The sequence below is a fragment of the Heptranchias perlo genome, chromosome 1 (assembly GCF_035084215.1).
Source record: "Heptranchias perlo isolate sHepPer1 chromosome 1, sHepPer1.hap1, whole genome shotgun sequence".
NCBI lineage: Eukaryota > Metazoa > Chordata > Chondrichthyes > Hexanchiformes > Hexanchidae > Heptranchias > Heptranchias perlo.
Window position 1 is genome coordinate 142209444 of NC_090325.1, and position 16245 is coordinate 142225688.

At 39.6% G+C, this 16245-nt stretch overlaps 1 protein-coding gene across 4 annotated transcripts in view; it reads left to right on the plus strand.

Annotated features, from left to right (window-relative positions):
• The window catches only part of lrba (LPS-responsive vesicle trafficking, beach and anchor containing), a 753934-nt gene that overhangs the window by 635494 nt on the left and 102195 nt on the right, over positions 1–16245 (plus strand). For all 4 annotated transcript variants that reach the window (XM_067992149.1, XM_067992164.1, XM_067992158.1 and 1 more), the window contains one exon: positions 14718–14885. In XM_067992149.1, coding sequence (XP_067848250.1) covers positions 14718–14885 — 168 coding nt within the window. The remainder of the gene's footprint in view (positions 1–14717; positions 14886–16245) is intronic.

Sequence of the window (16245 nt, forward strand, 5' to 3'; positions counted from 1 at the left end):
CTTTTCTATTCTTCCTACCGAAGTGGATAATTTCACATTTCCCCACATTATACTCCATCTGCTACCTCCTCGCCCACTTACTTAACCTGTCTATATCCCTTTGCAGCCTCTTTGCATCCTCCTCACAGCTTACTTTCGCACCTAGCTTTGCATCATCAGCAAACTTAGATACATTACACTCGGCCCCCTCATCTAAGTCATTGATATATATTATAAACAGCTGAGGCCCATGCACCGATCCTTGCGGCACCCCACTAGCCAACCCGAAAATGACCCATTTTTTCCTACTTTCTGTTTTCTGTCCGTTAACCAATCCTCAATCCATGCAAATATATTACCCCCAATCCCATGAGCCCTAATCTTGTAACAGCCTCTTGTGTGGCACCTTATCGAATGCCTTTTGAAAATCCAAATATACTACATCCACTGGTTTCCTTTATCTACCCTGCTAGTTAAATCCTCAAAAAACTCTAATAGGTTTGTCAAACATGATTTCCCTTTCATAAAACAGCGTTGACTCTGCCTAATCATATTATGATTTTCTAAGTGCTCAGTTACTACATCCTTAATAATAGATTCTAGCATTTGCCCTACTACTGATGTCAGGCTAACTGGCCTATAATTCCCTGTTTTCTTTCACCCTCTTTTCTTGAATAGCGGGGTTACATTTGCCACCTTCCAATCCACGGGGACCGTTCTAGAATCTAAGGAATTCTGGAAGATCAAAACCAATGCATCCACTATCTCTGCAGCCACCTCTTTTAAAACCCTAGGATGTAACCCATCAGGTCCAGGGGATTTGTCAGCTTTTAGTCCCATTCGTTTCTCCAGTACTTTTTCTGTACTCATCTTAATTACTTTAAATTCCTCATTCTCATTAGACCCTTGGTTCTCCACTATTTCCAGTATGTTTTTTGTGTCTTCTACTGTGAAGACGTTAAACAAATATTTTGTATCTGTCTCTGCCATTTCCTTAATCTCCATTATAATTTCTCCTTTCTCTGCCTCTAAGGGACCCACGTTTACTTTTGCTAATCTCTTCCTTTTTACATGTTTGTAGAAGCTCTTACAATCTTCGGCCCAAAAGTGAACTTTTGGTTCTGGAATTAAGTTTTACCTCTGTTGCTTTATTTAAAAACCATAAAACACATTGCGGGGAATTTTGTGAGTCTCTGCTGCAACAATGTCAAGCGTGGGTTGGAAAATCTGAGTTATAATGTTGTTGCCTCATCTCTGCTAGCGAAGGATCACACCAGAAGTGAAGCTTCTCAAAATTGCCCCTGTAATTATAATTTCACCCCGTACAAAAAGAAAATGCTTATTTGATACAGCAGTCAATCTCTGGTTAATAATTTTGTCACTGAACTGTCATTGAGCACCTTGGAGGGAGAGTCAACCTCATGGCCGACACATCACTTTGGTAAAACCTCTCACATAAGGAGCTAAATTAAACAGTTGGTGAATAGTAAGCCTGGCATCCAACACTGGATTTGGATAGTGAGACTATTTAGGCAGCTGTCACGTTGCGAGATGGCCATCGTAACTCATTCTAACAACTGAAAAATAGATGTTTGTCATATGCAGTGGATGTTTATCACAATGAGAAGCTCTCAGGTTTACGCCAATAGCTGCTGGAAGCTGTAACTTGGAGGCTGGGTATGAGAACACGTATTCGTTTAGCCGCTGTTTGGCACTTGTCATGATTGAGCTGCAGAGAAGCAAGCTACTTCAGCTGAAGCTCTGCATCTCCAAATGGGACAACCACTGTTTGATGAGGTATGGTGTATGTCCATGCAGCGGTTGGGAGAGCAGTGCAATGCGCGCACATATTTTATGGTGCCATGGTGCTCACTATACTACTTGTATTTTCTTAGCGAAGGCTCAAACCTGCACTTATCAGTTGTCTGATGACCTACTAGCGATTATCTTCCTAGGGGAAAGGTCAGCAGGGTCTCTTTGGGGGCTGAGATGGCCCTAAGATGGCCTGATGATAGAAGTTTGGAATTCTTTATGGCAAACTCATTAACCTAATATCTTAGCCAAGAAAAAATGGAATTCTGGGACACTGTTGATGATTGACCAGACAGCCTCGCTTATTAATAGATCTTGGAGGAGTAAACCAGTCATGGGGACTGGATTTTTCCCACTCCAGTCCAGATAACCCTGCAGGCCAATGCCTGGGTAGGGTGATCCTGGCTGGGCATGCAGCGGGAAGATTACTTGTGCTGTATGCTGGCGATCTGCGTGGTTTGAGCTAGTTAAACTCCAGCAGCACACCGGGGCCGAACTACACCAAAGCACACTGGACTTCGGTAAATGGAATATGTACCAACTGAGTGAGAGTGTGCACTATATTAGACAAACAAAAATTCCACTTGCGTGATTTCTCCAATGTGAAGACTCTTAAGCGAGGTGATGGATTACCACGTATGTCAGACACCTAGGTAACCAAGGAAAATTAGTTTTGTGTATGTGTTTTTATATCAAGTCATGGATCTAAAACATTCTAGCTTCATGACCCTGTGTGCAATATATTTTTGGTTGAGATAACACTCTGAATTTTCTTCATTATTCTCCCTGAGGGAATTTTCAGGATGACAGTGAAAGAGCTGTTGAAGCAAGTGCTTATGATGTAAACTGCACATTTGTTTTGAAGGGCTGAGTGTGTCCTTGTTGAATAGACTTTATTGGAAATGCAATATATGCTGACTGGTGCAGGGTAATACTTCACTTTAGCATACTACATATTTGCTCTTTGTGTTGTCTGAAAATCCTGCATCTTCACACATCAGACACAGCAGATGATTCTTCTGTAATTTTGCACCTCCCTATGGCAATTGCTATCTGTGCTCATCATGTCACACACCCATTGATTGTACTTCATAGCAAAGAAAAGTATCTTGCATGTGTCCATACAGGCTGAATATTAAAGGTGCATGTGTTGAGTGTCTCCATATTTGGAGAGGAGAGTATACTGTGACAGAGAGAATTGGTAATAGCCTTTAAATGTGGTTCTACTCACAGCTCTGAACCAAACATGAAGTTGCAGTTGATTCAGTGATGTGTTGTGGGAAAAATGCTGTATGGATATGAAAAGCAATAAAACAACAAATTAAAGAAGAGATCACAAATCTCCTCAAACACTTTGTTAAAAAAAAATTGGCATATCATGCACTGTGCACAATTTTAAGTGACAGAAAGGTGGTAGTGGCCGCAGAAGATAGGAACCATAATGGGACAACTGAAGATTGCGTATTATTATAAACCAGTCTGAGTTCAGATGACTTTATAAAGCCCCGCGGGCTTTGCTCACACGCTTTGAGGTCATCTTAAATCCTCAGCTGTATTGCAGCTTTGATAAAGTGTTCCAAGCCAACTGCAGTTCTATTTGTACCATGTGCAACAAAAATGTGAAACCCACCAAAGAAAATCCAGTTTATAATGCACTTCTATTGCTAGCCAATTGATTTTTTTCACTTTTTTTCTTGCGTTATAAAGGCATTTTGCACCTGCTGACGTCACATAACTAATCCTGCTGAGTGGAGATTTTGGCCAAGTATTTCATTTAAATACTTCTGGCGCTGTACTGGAACCTCTTGTGCATGAAATCAAAACTTGAATACATATTTTCAAATGTATAGAAGAGAGTTACAAGGCACTTATAAACTGCTCCTTGGAAGTTTGTGATGTCAACACTTTTTTTTACAATGATACTACTTATAACCCACTCCTAATTGATCTAAGGATACTTACAATTGGACAGTCATAACTTGCTAAAACCCCAGAATAGTTTTTAGTGCCCGCGGCCTCGAATGCTGTCTATTTACCTTTTTTGTAAAATAGAAGCCTATAATTTAAGTGTGTATTGAAACAGCTCATCACTTCTATACAGTTGGGAAAAATATTAAACATAGGCATTACAGTCTAGTACAATTGGTCATAGTTCACAGGTAGCTACTTTATCGAGATTTTAGTCAGCAGCAAAGAAAACTGAGCACAGGCAAATTAATATTCTGAGTTGGAATACTTTGAAGTATTTCTGGAAAACCTGCCCAGCTTGGTTCAATTAAAAAAAAATTGCTATGATTCTGAAAAATAATAATATTTGAACAGCACTATTAATGCACAAAACAACTGTTCCTTAAAATGGGGTTAAATTTTATTTTTGTTCTGTAGTTTGGCTGAACATCTTAGGCTGTATTATATACTAATACAACAAAAAAAATCTATCCTAGTATCACTTAGCCTGACAAACTAACTGAGATCAGCAGCCTCCTAATCTTACTCCTGCCTGATCCAGCTGCCTCTGAATTCCAACCAACTTGGCAGATTCTGACTCCAACTGCTGCCTGATTCAGTGACTTCCATCTTTGACATCTGTATAATCCTGAGTCCTGACCATTTTATACAGATGCAATTCAGTGATTTTAATACAGAATGGTTGGATTGAGTGGCTACAATATGGGGTACATAAGTGACTGCACTATAGATAAGTCACATTCATTCGTATTAACTGTTAGTTAGGACCACGACATCTGGCAGCTATAGACAGGTGGTCACTTTCTAAAGATCATATGTGCAGGTTTGACTGTACCAGGTCTAGACCGGCACAGGCTATACAATTTACAGAAGACCCCAAGAATGAAGGAATCTTATGGAACCCAAAATTAATGTTTCCATTTGTGGCCACAAGTTTATCCTAAATTAAACTGTTTGTTTGTCCTGGATGACTACCCCAAGACAGTTATGGCTAACATCACTTTAGGATTGTTTTTTTTAAATTAGAAATATTTCATGTTAAATACTCTTACATTGTTAGCACTTTAACTACTTTGTGGTAATGTCCATTATAAGTATTATGCATAATTCACACTAACTCTTACAGACCTCTACCAGGCCTGACGCCAGTCTTCATAGTTTGATTGCAAATGGCTGGAGACTCTATGACTGGAATCGGTCTGCAAGCTGAAGTACTAACCTAAAATGATGCCAACAACTGCATCTAGCATTGTGGGAAGAGGGGAGAAAAGGTACTTGTTGGATCAGACTTCAATAATGTTTGACCCATGCCCTGCCTTGTGCTGCACACCACATGAAATGCGTTTCAAGGCTTCATTCCTAGTACTAAAAACACTAGCAAATATGAGAACAAAGTTATCATCCATTTAAGAATGATCATATAGAAGATCCCAATCATGATCAGCAACTTGTTCTAAGTTCATGATTTGTGACCTCTTTAAAATAAATCTAAGTAACATCTGACTTATTCTTAATCAAACATTTTATACATGGAAATGAGTCCCAGGAAAAGATAATTTCCCCAACCTCCAAAATCTCATCTTTTGTTGCTTGCTTATGTGCCATTTGACTCTATGGTATTCTATGGAAGATAATGTAAAAACAAAACATCCTTTGAGGATAACATTGGTAAATACAATCCCCAAGGAAATAAAGATTTGTACGGCAGTAAAATTAGCTGGATAATTATGACTAGAATTATTGCTAACTCAATATTTTCCGTAATTAAATTTTTACTACCTCAGTCGAAACTCTCTAAAGGGTTTTTGGATTGGAGGATGTAAGTTATGGAACGGAAATATTAAAAGTTCTTCTTGCTTATAATGTGGGACTTGAGAAAAGAAACTCTAACCCCGTGAGGACTGTAGGGGCATTTCTGCACCAGTGTAATTGTCGAACATCTGTTGTAATATATTCAGAATGTATTGTGAATCAAAATTGTCTTTAAAATGGGGTTAACTTTTGTTTTGGTTCTGCCGCTCTATACATTTATCTCATTTTACTTCACACTGTTTGACAGAAATATAGAGATCATCATTTTCACAGGTGCATTAGAAAAATCTGGGTGTAATTTAGCAACTAAATGACACCCAGGTTTTCTCATGCACCTGTGAAAATAATGTTCTGTATATTTTTGTCAAACAGTGTGAGGTAAAATGAGAGATGTTTAAAGCTATAGAAACAAAACAAAAGTTAACCCCATTTTAAAGATAATTTAGATTCATAATATATTCCGAATATATTACAACAGATGTCGGGAATAGGTTTGGTTCCAAGACATTGTTGTGTGATGTAACAACAATCCCTCAGGTAGTGACATTATACTCCTTCACTGCCTTCATGAGTCCAATCGGTGATGACTGTGCAGAATTGTCAGGTAAATTCTTAGTGCACGATGCTGGCCAAATATTTTAGATCAATGCCAAGAAGCAAGGCCCCAAGCGAATTAAGTAATGAGAAAGTGGACCAGCACAATGCAGAAAGTGCACTCAGCCTAATAAGGCTCACTATAAGTGCAGTGAAGACTGAGATCCTGATTCTATTTCAGTCCCAGCTCACTTCATTGCGATGCTTAGTGTGTCCATTGCATTGGAAAGCACCATGTATTGATTCAGAATACTTATTTAATTATTATATATTGCTTTTAAGCATGAATTGGGCATACTGAAATCAAAAGAATGCTTATTTCTACACCATTTTAATCCAAATGTTTCTTAGAAACCAGTTTTAATTTCAGTGCTTCAGTACTGGAGAAACCTCTCAGCAGCAGCATCTCAAACTTTGGCCAGAAATAACCATTGTAACTCATTGATCAAATACTGTGTCTGATATCTATAAACTATATAATATGTTTTAGAGAAATGTCAGCAGAGCTTTCAAGGTTGTGTACCCAACAGATCTTGTTAATGAATCCAATGCTGGCACTCAGGTGCTTTATCAAGGCTAATTTGAGTTTCAGTAAATTGAACTGACAGTGTCTGTCTGTCTACTTGGTTTCATAGAATAGTAGCTACAAGGTTTAATCATGTTCTTAACAAGTGAACATCAAAGAATGAAAGATTTGCATTGCACAATGGAAATAATAGGATGTTCCATGTAATGGAGTAAACTACAACCAGCGTTTTATGTCTGATTCTTATGGTGACTTGCTATGATGCTTTACACAAAACAAGTGTGTTGTGTTTGATTCCGCAGCTGATTTTTGTCAGTTTTAAAACTAATAAAAATTTGGAGCGACAGGCATTGTCATGGCACCATGGCACAGTGCACTGGTATTCCAGCATTGTGACAGAGTAGCAGGATGTAAATTTGTAACTATCATAACCCATATGCTGACAGATCTCAGTTGTGCCATTAGAGGAAGGTGCTGAGCAGTGGCTAGGCAATTCCTCACTGGGAGGGAGAATCAAAGGCTGCTATCATACAACTCCCAGCGGTATTGGTGGATCTAATGCATCAGTATTATAAAGAGATCTTTTTGGCTTAGAAGAACCCTGTTTACATTGACTTGCTAGAATTTTGCTGTATGTACAATAGACCAAATGTGTTTAGGCATTAAAACCCAGATTAGTGGCAAAAGCAATGGATTCCACCAAACCCATATATGTATATAAAATAACTTCAGTATTCTACAAAGTCTCTGTCTGTCTAATGAAGTTGTTCTGTTTGGCAGGCTGTAGGGAAAATCCATCTCTGGCCTCTGGATTCAGTGCAGTCCAAACTCATCCACTCCAATTGATTTGATGAGGGTGGTCTATTTTGTGCTGGACTTCACCACCTACAGTATTGAAAAGATGTAGCAGGGTTAACAATCATAGTTATGACCAGAGCAACACCAAAAAATACCAGGAATGTAATAGCTACTACAGCTACACCTTAAGTGGTCTGTATCGATCCGCAAAGTCTGCACAAAATACCAGTGGGCAAGCTTCATATATTGTTTTTCTAAGATAGTGTCACTACCTGTAGCTTTGTCTCTTGTGTGCAGACCTTTAAACACAAAATTAACACTTGCTGAGCCGGCATTACTGATACTTGAATTAAGCTTTGACTTGCCTGTTGAGAACCCAGTGTAATGCCTCCCATATCCTTCTATAGCTCCATCAACCGACAGGCAAAATTGATCTCCATCTGCACTCTACTGTTAAGCCAATATAGGAATTTGGAGATAAGTTGCAGGCTATCAGCTAATCTCCAGGTTTCTGAATAGTTCTGTAACTGTGCTTACAGTTTATAGTGTCAATGAACCCCTGTTTTGAGTTACATCCCATAATTAACTTTATGCTGTCCATTATATATTTCAAGTTGTTGATTATCACAAAAACAGAGCCAACTCCACTGTAATGCTAGTAACACAATGGAAACAAAATCTTTATTTTTTGAGTTGTTACATGTGGAAAATATTTTATTCTGTGGCAATTCTTCTGTTTTTTTCATGGTATTTTTAAAAAATTTGAAGTTTGAATTTTCAAAATTTTCCTCCAACTATAATTCAAAATTACAAATAATCTGGAAAGCACTGGATACTGAGTTATGCAGGTCTCAGCTGGCAATTATTCAGTAGGTAAAGGACAAGATTTAATTGCCTTTACATCATGACGAAATAGCATTGGAGCTATTAATTTAGACTTAAATATTCAGCTTGCAATGCAGAATTGTGACGTAGAATAAAATATATTTTTAGTGATGTGGCGATAAGAATAGCCCAAGACATCCAGCAGGATTAATGATCTGTACAATCTAGAATCGTGAGCTTCAGTTTCACTTCTAAACCCATCTTGATTTGAAAGTTTGTAAATATTTTAAATGTGGCAAAATCCTTAATTCATTACAACAATTTTTTGGAAGCTTTGATTTTTGCCTGCAAATATGTAATTTCAGATTTGTCATGGCATGCTATGTATGGTTGACATGCAGTGACCTCTTGAATTTTTTTCCCAAAATTAAGGCGTGGGGATGTGAGCACACTCTTTTTGGGTGTGTTTTATTTTCACTCTCCCTTCTGTCCATGTCCCTTTGCAGATGGAAGAACTGGAAATAGGTCACAGATTTCACTACAACTTCTGACATCAATTGCAATGAATGGATTAGTTGGCAGGAAGCTCACTTGGTGCAGAGTGAGACTGTGTCAGTCATTCCCCTGTGGTGAGATGTCCTGCTAGCACACTGGCTTGGAACTGATGGAGTCTGTCTGAACCCATAGTAGTGTAATTGGTTGTGAGCATGTGAACACTTCAAAGTGCCTCACTCAGAGCTTGTTGAGAAAAATGTCCCACCTCCAAAGTCAAAGTTTGGTTATGTAAACGACGTAGTGCAGCTGAACTGTCTTTTTCTTGTTGGGTTTTAGCGTTGGTGGAGAGAGATTTTCTCATAAGCTTACCTTAAAGCAGTTACAATTCTGTAATTGCTAAAAATTAAATAAACTTTTTTGTTTTCCAAGCACCATAACATCCATTGAAGAAATAGCACTTTCATGCAGGTTTTGTGACCTGCAGACCTAGGGATGTAACATTTAATGGGATCTAGTTTTTTGCTAGCTGGCATATGTAAAATTACCTCTTTTCCTCTTCCTCCCTCCTCTCTTCCTCACACATACTTTTTTCCCATAGCCCATTATATTATGAATTATAATTGCTGGTTTGTTGAGTGTAAGTATATTTTAATTCACAATAGAAGTCATCAGTTCACATTTGTAAGATGTAGGCTGGTTCTCCAGGTGTGTAGGTGTGTAAATATGATGTACCATTTTTATTCAAACAAATGGACCGTTGGTTGCTGTCTCATGGTTGAGCTTGAGTTGAGAAAATTGTGATATGTATTAAGTATAAACAGAACAGCCATGAGTACAATCCAATTGGAAAATCCTCGGTTGCTGAATTTTTCTATTATGAACAAAATACATTAGGTATGCATTGTGTTTTAGTGAAATGCAACTCTGTAAAATCATTAATTTTAAAAATAAGACAAACTATTAAAGAATGGCCTTTTTTTTACTGTTTTCTTTCCTCCTCTTCTGACCATGTACGTATGGTTTTATTCTGTCAGCCCCCACTACCGCCTGTAAAATTCCTTGTTAAACATGCCGCCACTATTTGCATTCCTGTGAAACTAGAAAAATAACTGAACTGGTAAATATTATCTGGTCTCCTAATAAGAAGATGAATATACTTACCTCTGCTTGTAGTGATCTACTATATACTTAGGAAGATTCATTCATTTGCATGTTCTACTTTGCTATTTTACTTTCTACTCACTTTACTATGTATAGGGTCCTGTTTCATTACCCGCAAATAAATTCACTAGTGCAGACATCCAGAAGATTCTTTAAAGTTTATAAATAGCCATAACTCAATTTTTAATGATGTAATTTTATTTCCAGAGATTCAATTGCCATTTAATGTAGTCTATTGCATCATTATCATTGTTGTAAGGATCATGTCTGTAAATTATCCTTTGGTATCAAGGAATGGTGGTGTTTCTAGTTTATATGTGAACATAAATAAAATTCTGTCCGAAGCATATGTCTAGAAGAATCATTGCAGCAGATTTCCATATGGTCAGTCTTTGCTCTGGCATGATGTACTATCTGATAATTCATTATGGGGAAAGGTTTACAATTCACTAGCCTCGTTGTAACAAGAAGAAAATGTCATCCCATCCACAAAACATTTACAAGCCCTTCTTCTTTCTTGATTGAAAGTTCTAATTAAGTGGATACAGAAAATTAACTGAAATTAGCTGTCAGAAAGTCACATTTAAATGAATGATGAGCTGCTCCAGCAGTAAACATTTAAATGATATAAATTGCCATTTAAGTGTATGGTTTAATGTTTGTCATGCTTTAATGTGACATGAGACTGCAGTGGCAATCAAACAGCTTGTCCTGATTTGAACATATTGGAGGGGTTTTGTCTCTGTGTGACTTTGTGTTATACTGAGTAGTTATTTTACACTATGCTTGTGGACTGTGTATATCTTCAAAAATGTGTGCATTTTAATAAACCAGTTCAGAATTTTAGTAGCATTTATTGAATGCTAATTTTTTTCCAGTAAGCACTTACTAAATAATGAATGTATTGCATACTTAGCTATTGGTTTGCTGCACACAAATTATAATTATGACAGAAGCAACTCCTTGCACAGTCTTAGATATGGAATATATTTATGTTAGTAGCAATTCAACATTCAGAGGCTTAAAACCAGAAAGCTCTTGTATTATTTAAATTATTATTTTATAATATACACTGGCAGAGAATTTCCAGTTGGTAATCTGGCTATTTTTCAATTATTCATCCTTTTATGTGAAAGTTAACATACATCAAGGACATATAGGGCACATTGATGGGTTGATGGCCATTACTGGCACACAGATGAAAAACAGGATAAGACTCCATATAATATAAAATTAAACCAAATTGTTCTTTTTAAAAAAAAAAAATCCCACAACATATCTCCATTCTGTTTAATATCAAAAGAGTTGTATAGAGATGGCCCTTCTCAAACCATTGTATTGAAAAGAATAACAAGGCAGAAAGGCCAACTCAAAATCTACACCAAACCTTCAGCACTCTGCAAAAGTTCCATTCCTCCATGGCCTACACATTGCAGGTGGGATACTTTGAATTTGCTCTTTCACTGAGCTGCTCTGGATGGTAATCAGAAAACTATAAATACTGTGACACATTTTGCAGGTCCAACCATTTGGCCAGTGGATCTACTTATTTGAAAAGGAGGCCCCTTCACAACTTGAGCTAGCATAATTGTTGCTGTTATCAGGAGAGATGCAGCAACCCATAGTAAAGTACTTAGGAACACAACAGCAACTTGCATCCAAATAGCACTTCTCTCGTAAGAATTTACAAAGGGGATCGATGGATAGTGAGCACAAAAGAGTGGGATGGGGGGGACAGAGACTGAATGGCCAAAGAGAGGAGGGTTTTGAAGGCAGGAAGAGAGGTAGCAAAACTGTGATTTTGGGGAAGAGTTCCACAGAGCAAATGCATAGTGACTCCTCCAATGGTGAAGTGGAGGGTGCAGTGGCAAGCACCAAATCAGAATCAAAGGAGAGGAATAAAAGGTGCAGGTTGAGACACGTACCAATCAAAATTGGTGGTGTACAGTCTACTGTCAGAGCTGGGGAAATAGAAGCAAATTGGTGCATTTACTAAAATCAAGCATATCATTCTCTCCAGGTGGGGCAAAGGGGGACGATGGCAATTATAATGTGGGAAAATGAATAAGCAGCAGTGCCCCACCTGAAGCCTGACAAAGGGCAATTATCTGACCTATTGAAGTAAGCAGAAGTATGCACCTACGCCTCTTCCAGATCAATTAGCTCCCATGGCCAGAGTAAAACAAAGTGCAGCAACTCCTAAGCATGTACTTTTTTTATTCATTCATGGGATGTGGGTGTCGTTGGCAAGACCAGCATTTATTGCCCATCCCTAATTGCCCTTGAGAAGGTGGTGGTGAGCCGCCGCCTTGAACCGCTGCAGTCCGTGTGGTGAAGGTTCTCCCACAGTGCTGTTGGGTAGGGAATTCCAGGATTTTGACCCAGCGACGATGAAGGAACGGCGATGTATTTCCAAGTCAGGATGGTGTGTGACTTGGAGGGAAACGTGCAGGTGGTTGTGTTCCCATGCGCCTGCAACCCTTGTCCTTCTAAGTGGTAGAGTTTGCGGGTTTGGTAGGTGCTGTCGAAGAAGCCTTGGCAAGTTGCTGCATTCCATCTTGCAAATGGTACACACTGCAGCCACGATGTGCCGGTGGTGGATGGAGTGAATGTTTAGGGTGGTGGATGGGGTGCCAATCAAGCGAGCTGCTTTGTCCTGGATGGTGTCGAGCTTCTTGAGTGTTGTTGGAGCTGCACTCATCCAGGCAAGTGGAGAGTATTCCAGCACACTCCTGACTACTGTTTCCATCATACATATAGAACCAATATACTAGTGAACAAAGTGTATAATGACTTAATCAAATGTGTAAATTCATGTAAAATTCTGAAAATAACTACCTCTTTTTAAAAAAAAATTGCAAAATTTGGTATGTAGTTTATAAAGTTTTACTAAAACAGCTTCTGTAAATTTGGGGAGTGACTTGCATGATGCTGTTTAGACTTTACTGTATCAGCTAACCTGATCTGTCAATTCATGTCATCCAAGTTCATTAATTAGATTACTGACTTGTTTTTACTCCCATGTGCCTGTTTTCTCTGTGTTCCAATTTGGCCTCATATGCTTATAAGTGAACTGAACTCTTTTATCATGTGTGTCTTTTAGTTAGTGACCAAATAGTTATGCTTATTATAATCTTTTTTCAAATTGCTGAACTTTTACAGAAGGTTCCTTTTATTATGGTTTCTTCATTGAGATGTTAGATTCAGCTACTTACACAAAGTTTTAAGCTGTCTGTTTCAGACTTCATGTTGGCTACTATTTCTTTCAATTACATTGTTGCAATTCTTCAGAATAACCTAAGGATTATTGTGTAAAACTTGTCAAAAACATTTTTTTCTTCATCTGTTGATCAACATGGGCCCCTCCCTTCCCCCCCCCCCCCCCACTAAAAATAACACTGTGCTATTCATCCCTGATGACTACCGTCAATCTTTACCAACCTCCATTGGCTCCCCATTTGTCAGTGCATCGATTTTACAATTCTTGACCTTGTCTTCAAATGCCTCCACAATCTTGCTCTTCCTTTCCTTTGCAACCTCCTCCAGCTAGACACCCCTGCCACAACCCTCCATTCTTCTGCACGTTTCCACCCTCCCTCCACTTCACCATCAGTGGCAGATCCTTCAGCCTTCGTGTCCCCGCTTTGGAACCCCTTGCTTAAACCCTTCCACCTTGCTTGATCTCTCCGCATCTTCAAAAGCTCGCTTAAAACTACCTTTTTGACGCATCCTTTGGCCACTTCCTCTAACTTCCCTCCTCTTCCTGCTCTAGTCTGACCTCCAGGTGAAATGCTTTGAGATATTTTGCTATATCAATGTAAGCTGCTATTGTTGTGACCTTCTTTGAAACCATAATTAATGTTGTTTATTAAAACTCTGTGGTTGCTGGTCTTTGCCATGTGCCCAATGGAACCCTTCCCCACAACACTGTGCTAGGTGACCTGGCTGACAAGTTCTGAAACAGCCAGGGCCATAGTTGATTTTAATGGCCAAGCAGCCTGGGAATTTTCACACTTAACATTTACTTTCTGGTGGAAATGAAGGGGCCGATTTTATTGGCTCCCCTGTGCTCTGGTGCTTTCTAGAGCAGCATACCACAAGTGTCCTGCACCTGTCCAGGCCGAGCAGCGATCATTAATATGCTCAGTGGCTTCCCCCACCTGCTCATAGCTGAGCCTAGCACCAGGAACAGGGCAGGACACTGGACTGCATGATCAGCAGCAGTCAGAAGGCCCCAAGGCCTGATAGGTAACCTGTAATTAAATTTTTAAAAAAGACCCTTTTACCTTCAGACCTGTCTTCAACTAAAACACTCCACAGAGGATCCTGACACAAGCCCCCATCCTCCGCTTCGTGGAGTGCTGTATCTGGGTGCCCCGTGGCTACACAAACAAGAAATTGAGGTAGGAGGGCAGGGAATGCTCTCTCCCGCCTCACTTGCGTAACAATATCGGGCCTCTGCCCACCCCCTTGAAAGCTCGGAACAACGTAAAGGCTTGAAGGCAGTGTAACAGGTATCCGCCTCCTTTTGTCTTGACCTTCGATCTCAGGGAATAGACATTCTCCAAGGGAAAAGATCAGGAAAGTGGGCACCCAAGTTTTTAAACCACTGACCTAGTGGGTTGCCTAATTAGTTGTTAGTCTAAATATAGGTCAGCCAAGGGATGGGTTATATAAAATGAATCCATACTTCAGAAACTGAATAACTCATCTGACACTGATGTTCCCCCTTTGTTGTGGTTTACAGGCTCTGGAGAGTGAGTTTGTTTCCTGCCAGCTTCACCAATGGATTGATCTGATTTTTGGATATAAGCAGCAAGGGCCTGAGGCTGTTCGAGGCCTCAATGTCTTCTATTATCTGACCTATGAAGGAGCTGTCAACCTGAATTCCATCAGTGACCCAGTGCTAAGAGAGGTAAGTTAGTGGCAAAAGGTGGTGACGTAATGCTTTAGTGAATGAACCAGCAAGGGTTTTTTTGCCAGAATAACAGGAAACAAGCAGAAGCATGGGATATGAAAAGATTAGATCTTAATTCAGTGACGATCTGTCTTCAGTTCCCCACCTTATTTTAAGTAGCCAATGGAGCACTAAGTAAGTTTATATGTTCCAAATTAACAATCAAAGTTCAGACTTTTTTAAAGTAGGAATTTTTTTTATGTGTGCTTGTCTTATTGTGATATTCAGCGACAGATAGCTTCAAAAATAGTATTAGAGCCTTCCACCAAAGAGCTTTATTATCCGTGACTGCCAAGTTACTAAAGACAGGCCAGTAGTCCTGATACACCTTTTGTTAACTGCCCTCAGAGACTTTATGATGCATGATAGCTACACCATTACATACCAAGCTGCATAGAAAGTGAGAGGGAACTTTTTAGTCACTCAGGCGTTCAAATCTTTTTCCAAATGCAGCTATATATCTCTGATAATTGAAACCATATTAGAGAAAAAAAATCCTGAATGCACATCAGCCAGGCACCAGTTTGTGTGCACTTAAGCAATGTGTAGCTGACTTGCCTGAAGTTCTAAAAAGTCATTAGTGCATTTGCTGGAAGTGAAAACTTCCAAAGCACTGTCAAGCTGCACTTGTATATATAATGTCATTTTAGTTGCAAAACACTATGGGCGCTAAATTGGGCCCTGTAACGCCCGTGGTTTCGGCGCTACAAGGCCTCTCCAACATCTAAAATGGCGTCTTGGATGTGCACGCACGTTTCCTGCATGAGGTGCACCAGACGCCATCTTGGTATAGGAGTTAGCGCATGCGCAAATACCGAACGCTTGAAGCATGTAAAGTGGGGCGACAATGCGTGCAATCAGTGTGTAATGCTGATTTAAAGTGATACACAACATTTTGGACCTTAACGCTCAACTCAACGCAGTCTTATCCCCGACCATCTAAACATATCTTACGGTGCCTGAAGGACCCCACCCAGCGCTATTTAAAGGGGCCATGCAGGTGTTGCAGGTAAGTTGCTGGATTATTGCTTCTGGCTTCTGGAGGAGTAGGAAGTGTTTTTTGAAGCTCCCTATTCTTATTGAGAGTTCCTACACTACTTTTGAGAGTGTTTTGGCAGGTACTGCCTTACGGGTCAGAAAGTTACAAATGTGGTTGGACAACATTCCTGCCAACCATGGTTGGTCTGCTAGGGCTCCCGCTGGGCATTGAGCATGACTGGGAGCATGCAGAGGCCACGCATAGCAGTCAAGCTGCGAGGAGACGGAGGACGAAGAGCCGCAGAGCACTGAGCAGGAGACCCTATCCAATGAGGGCCTT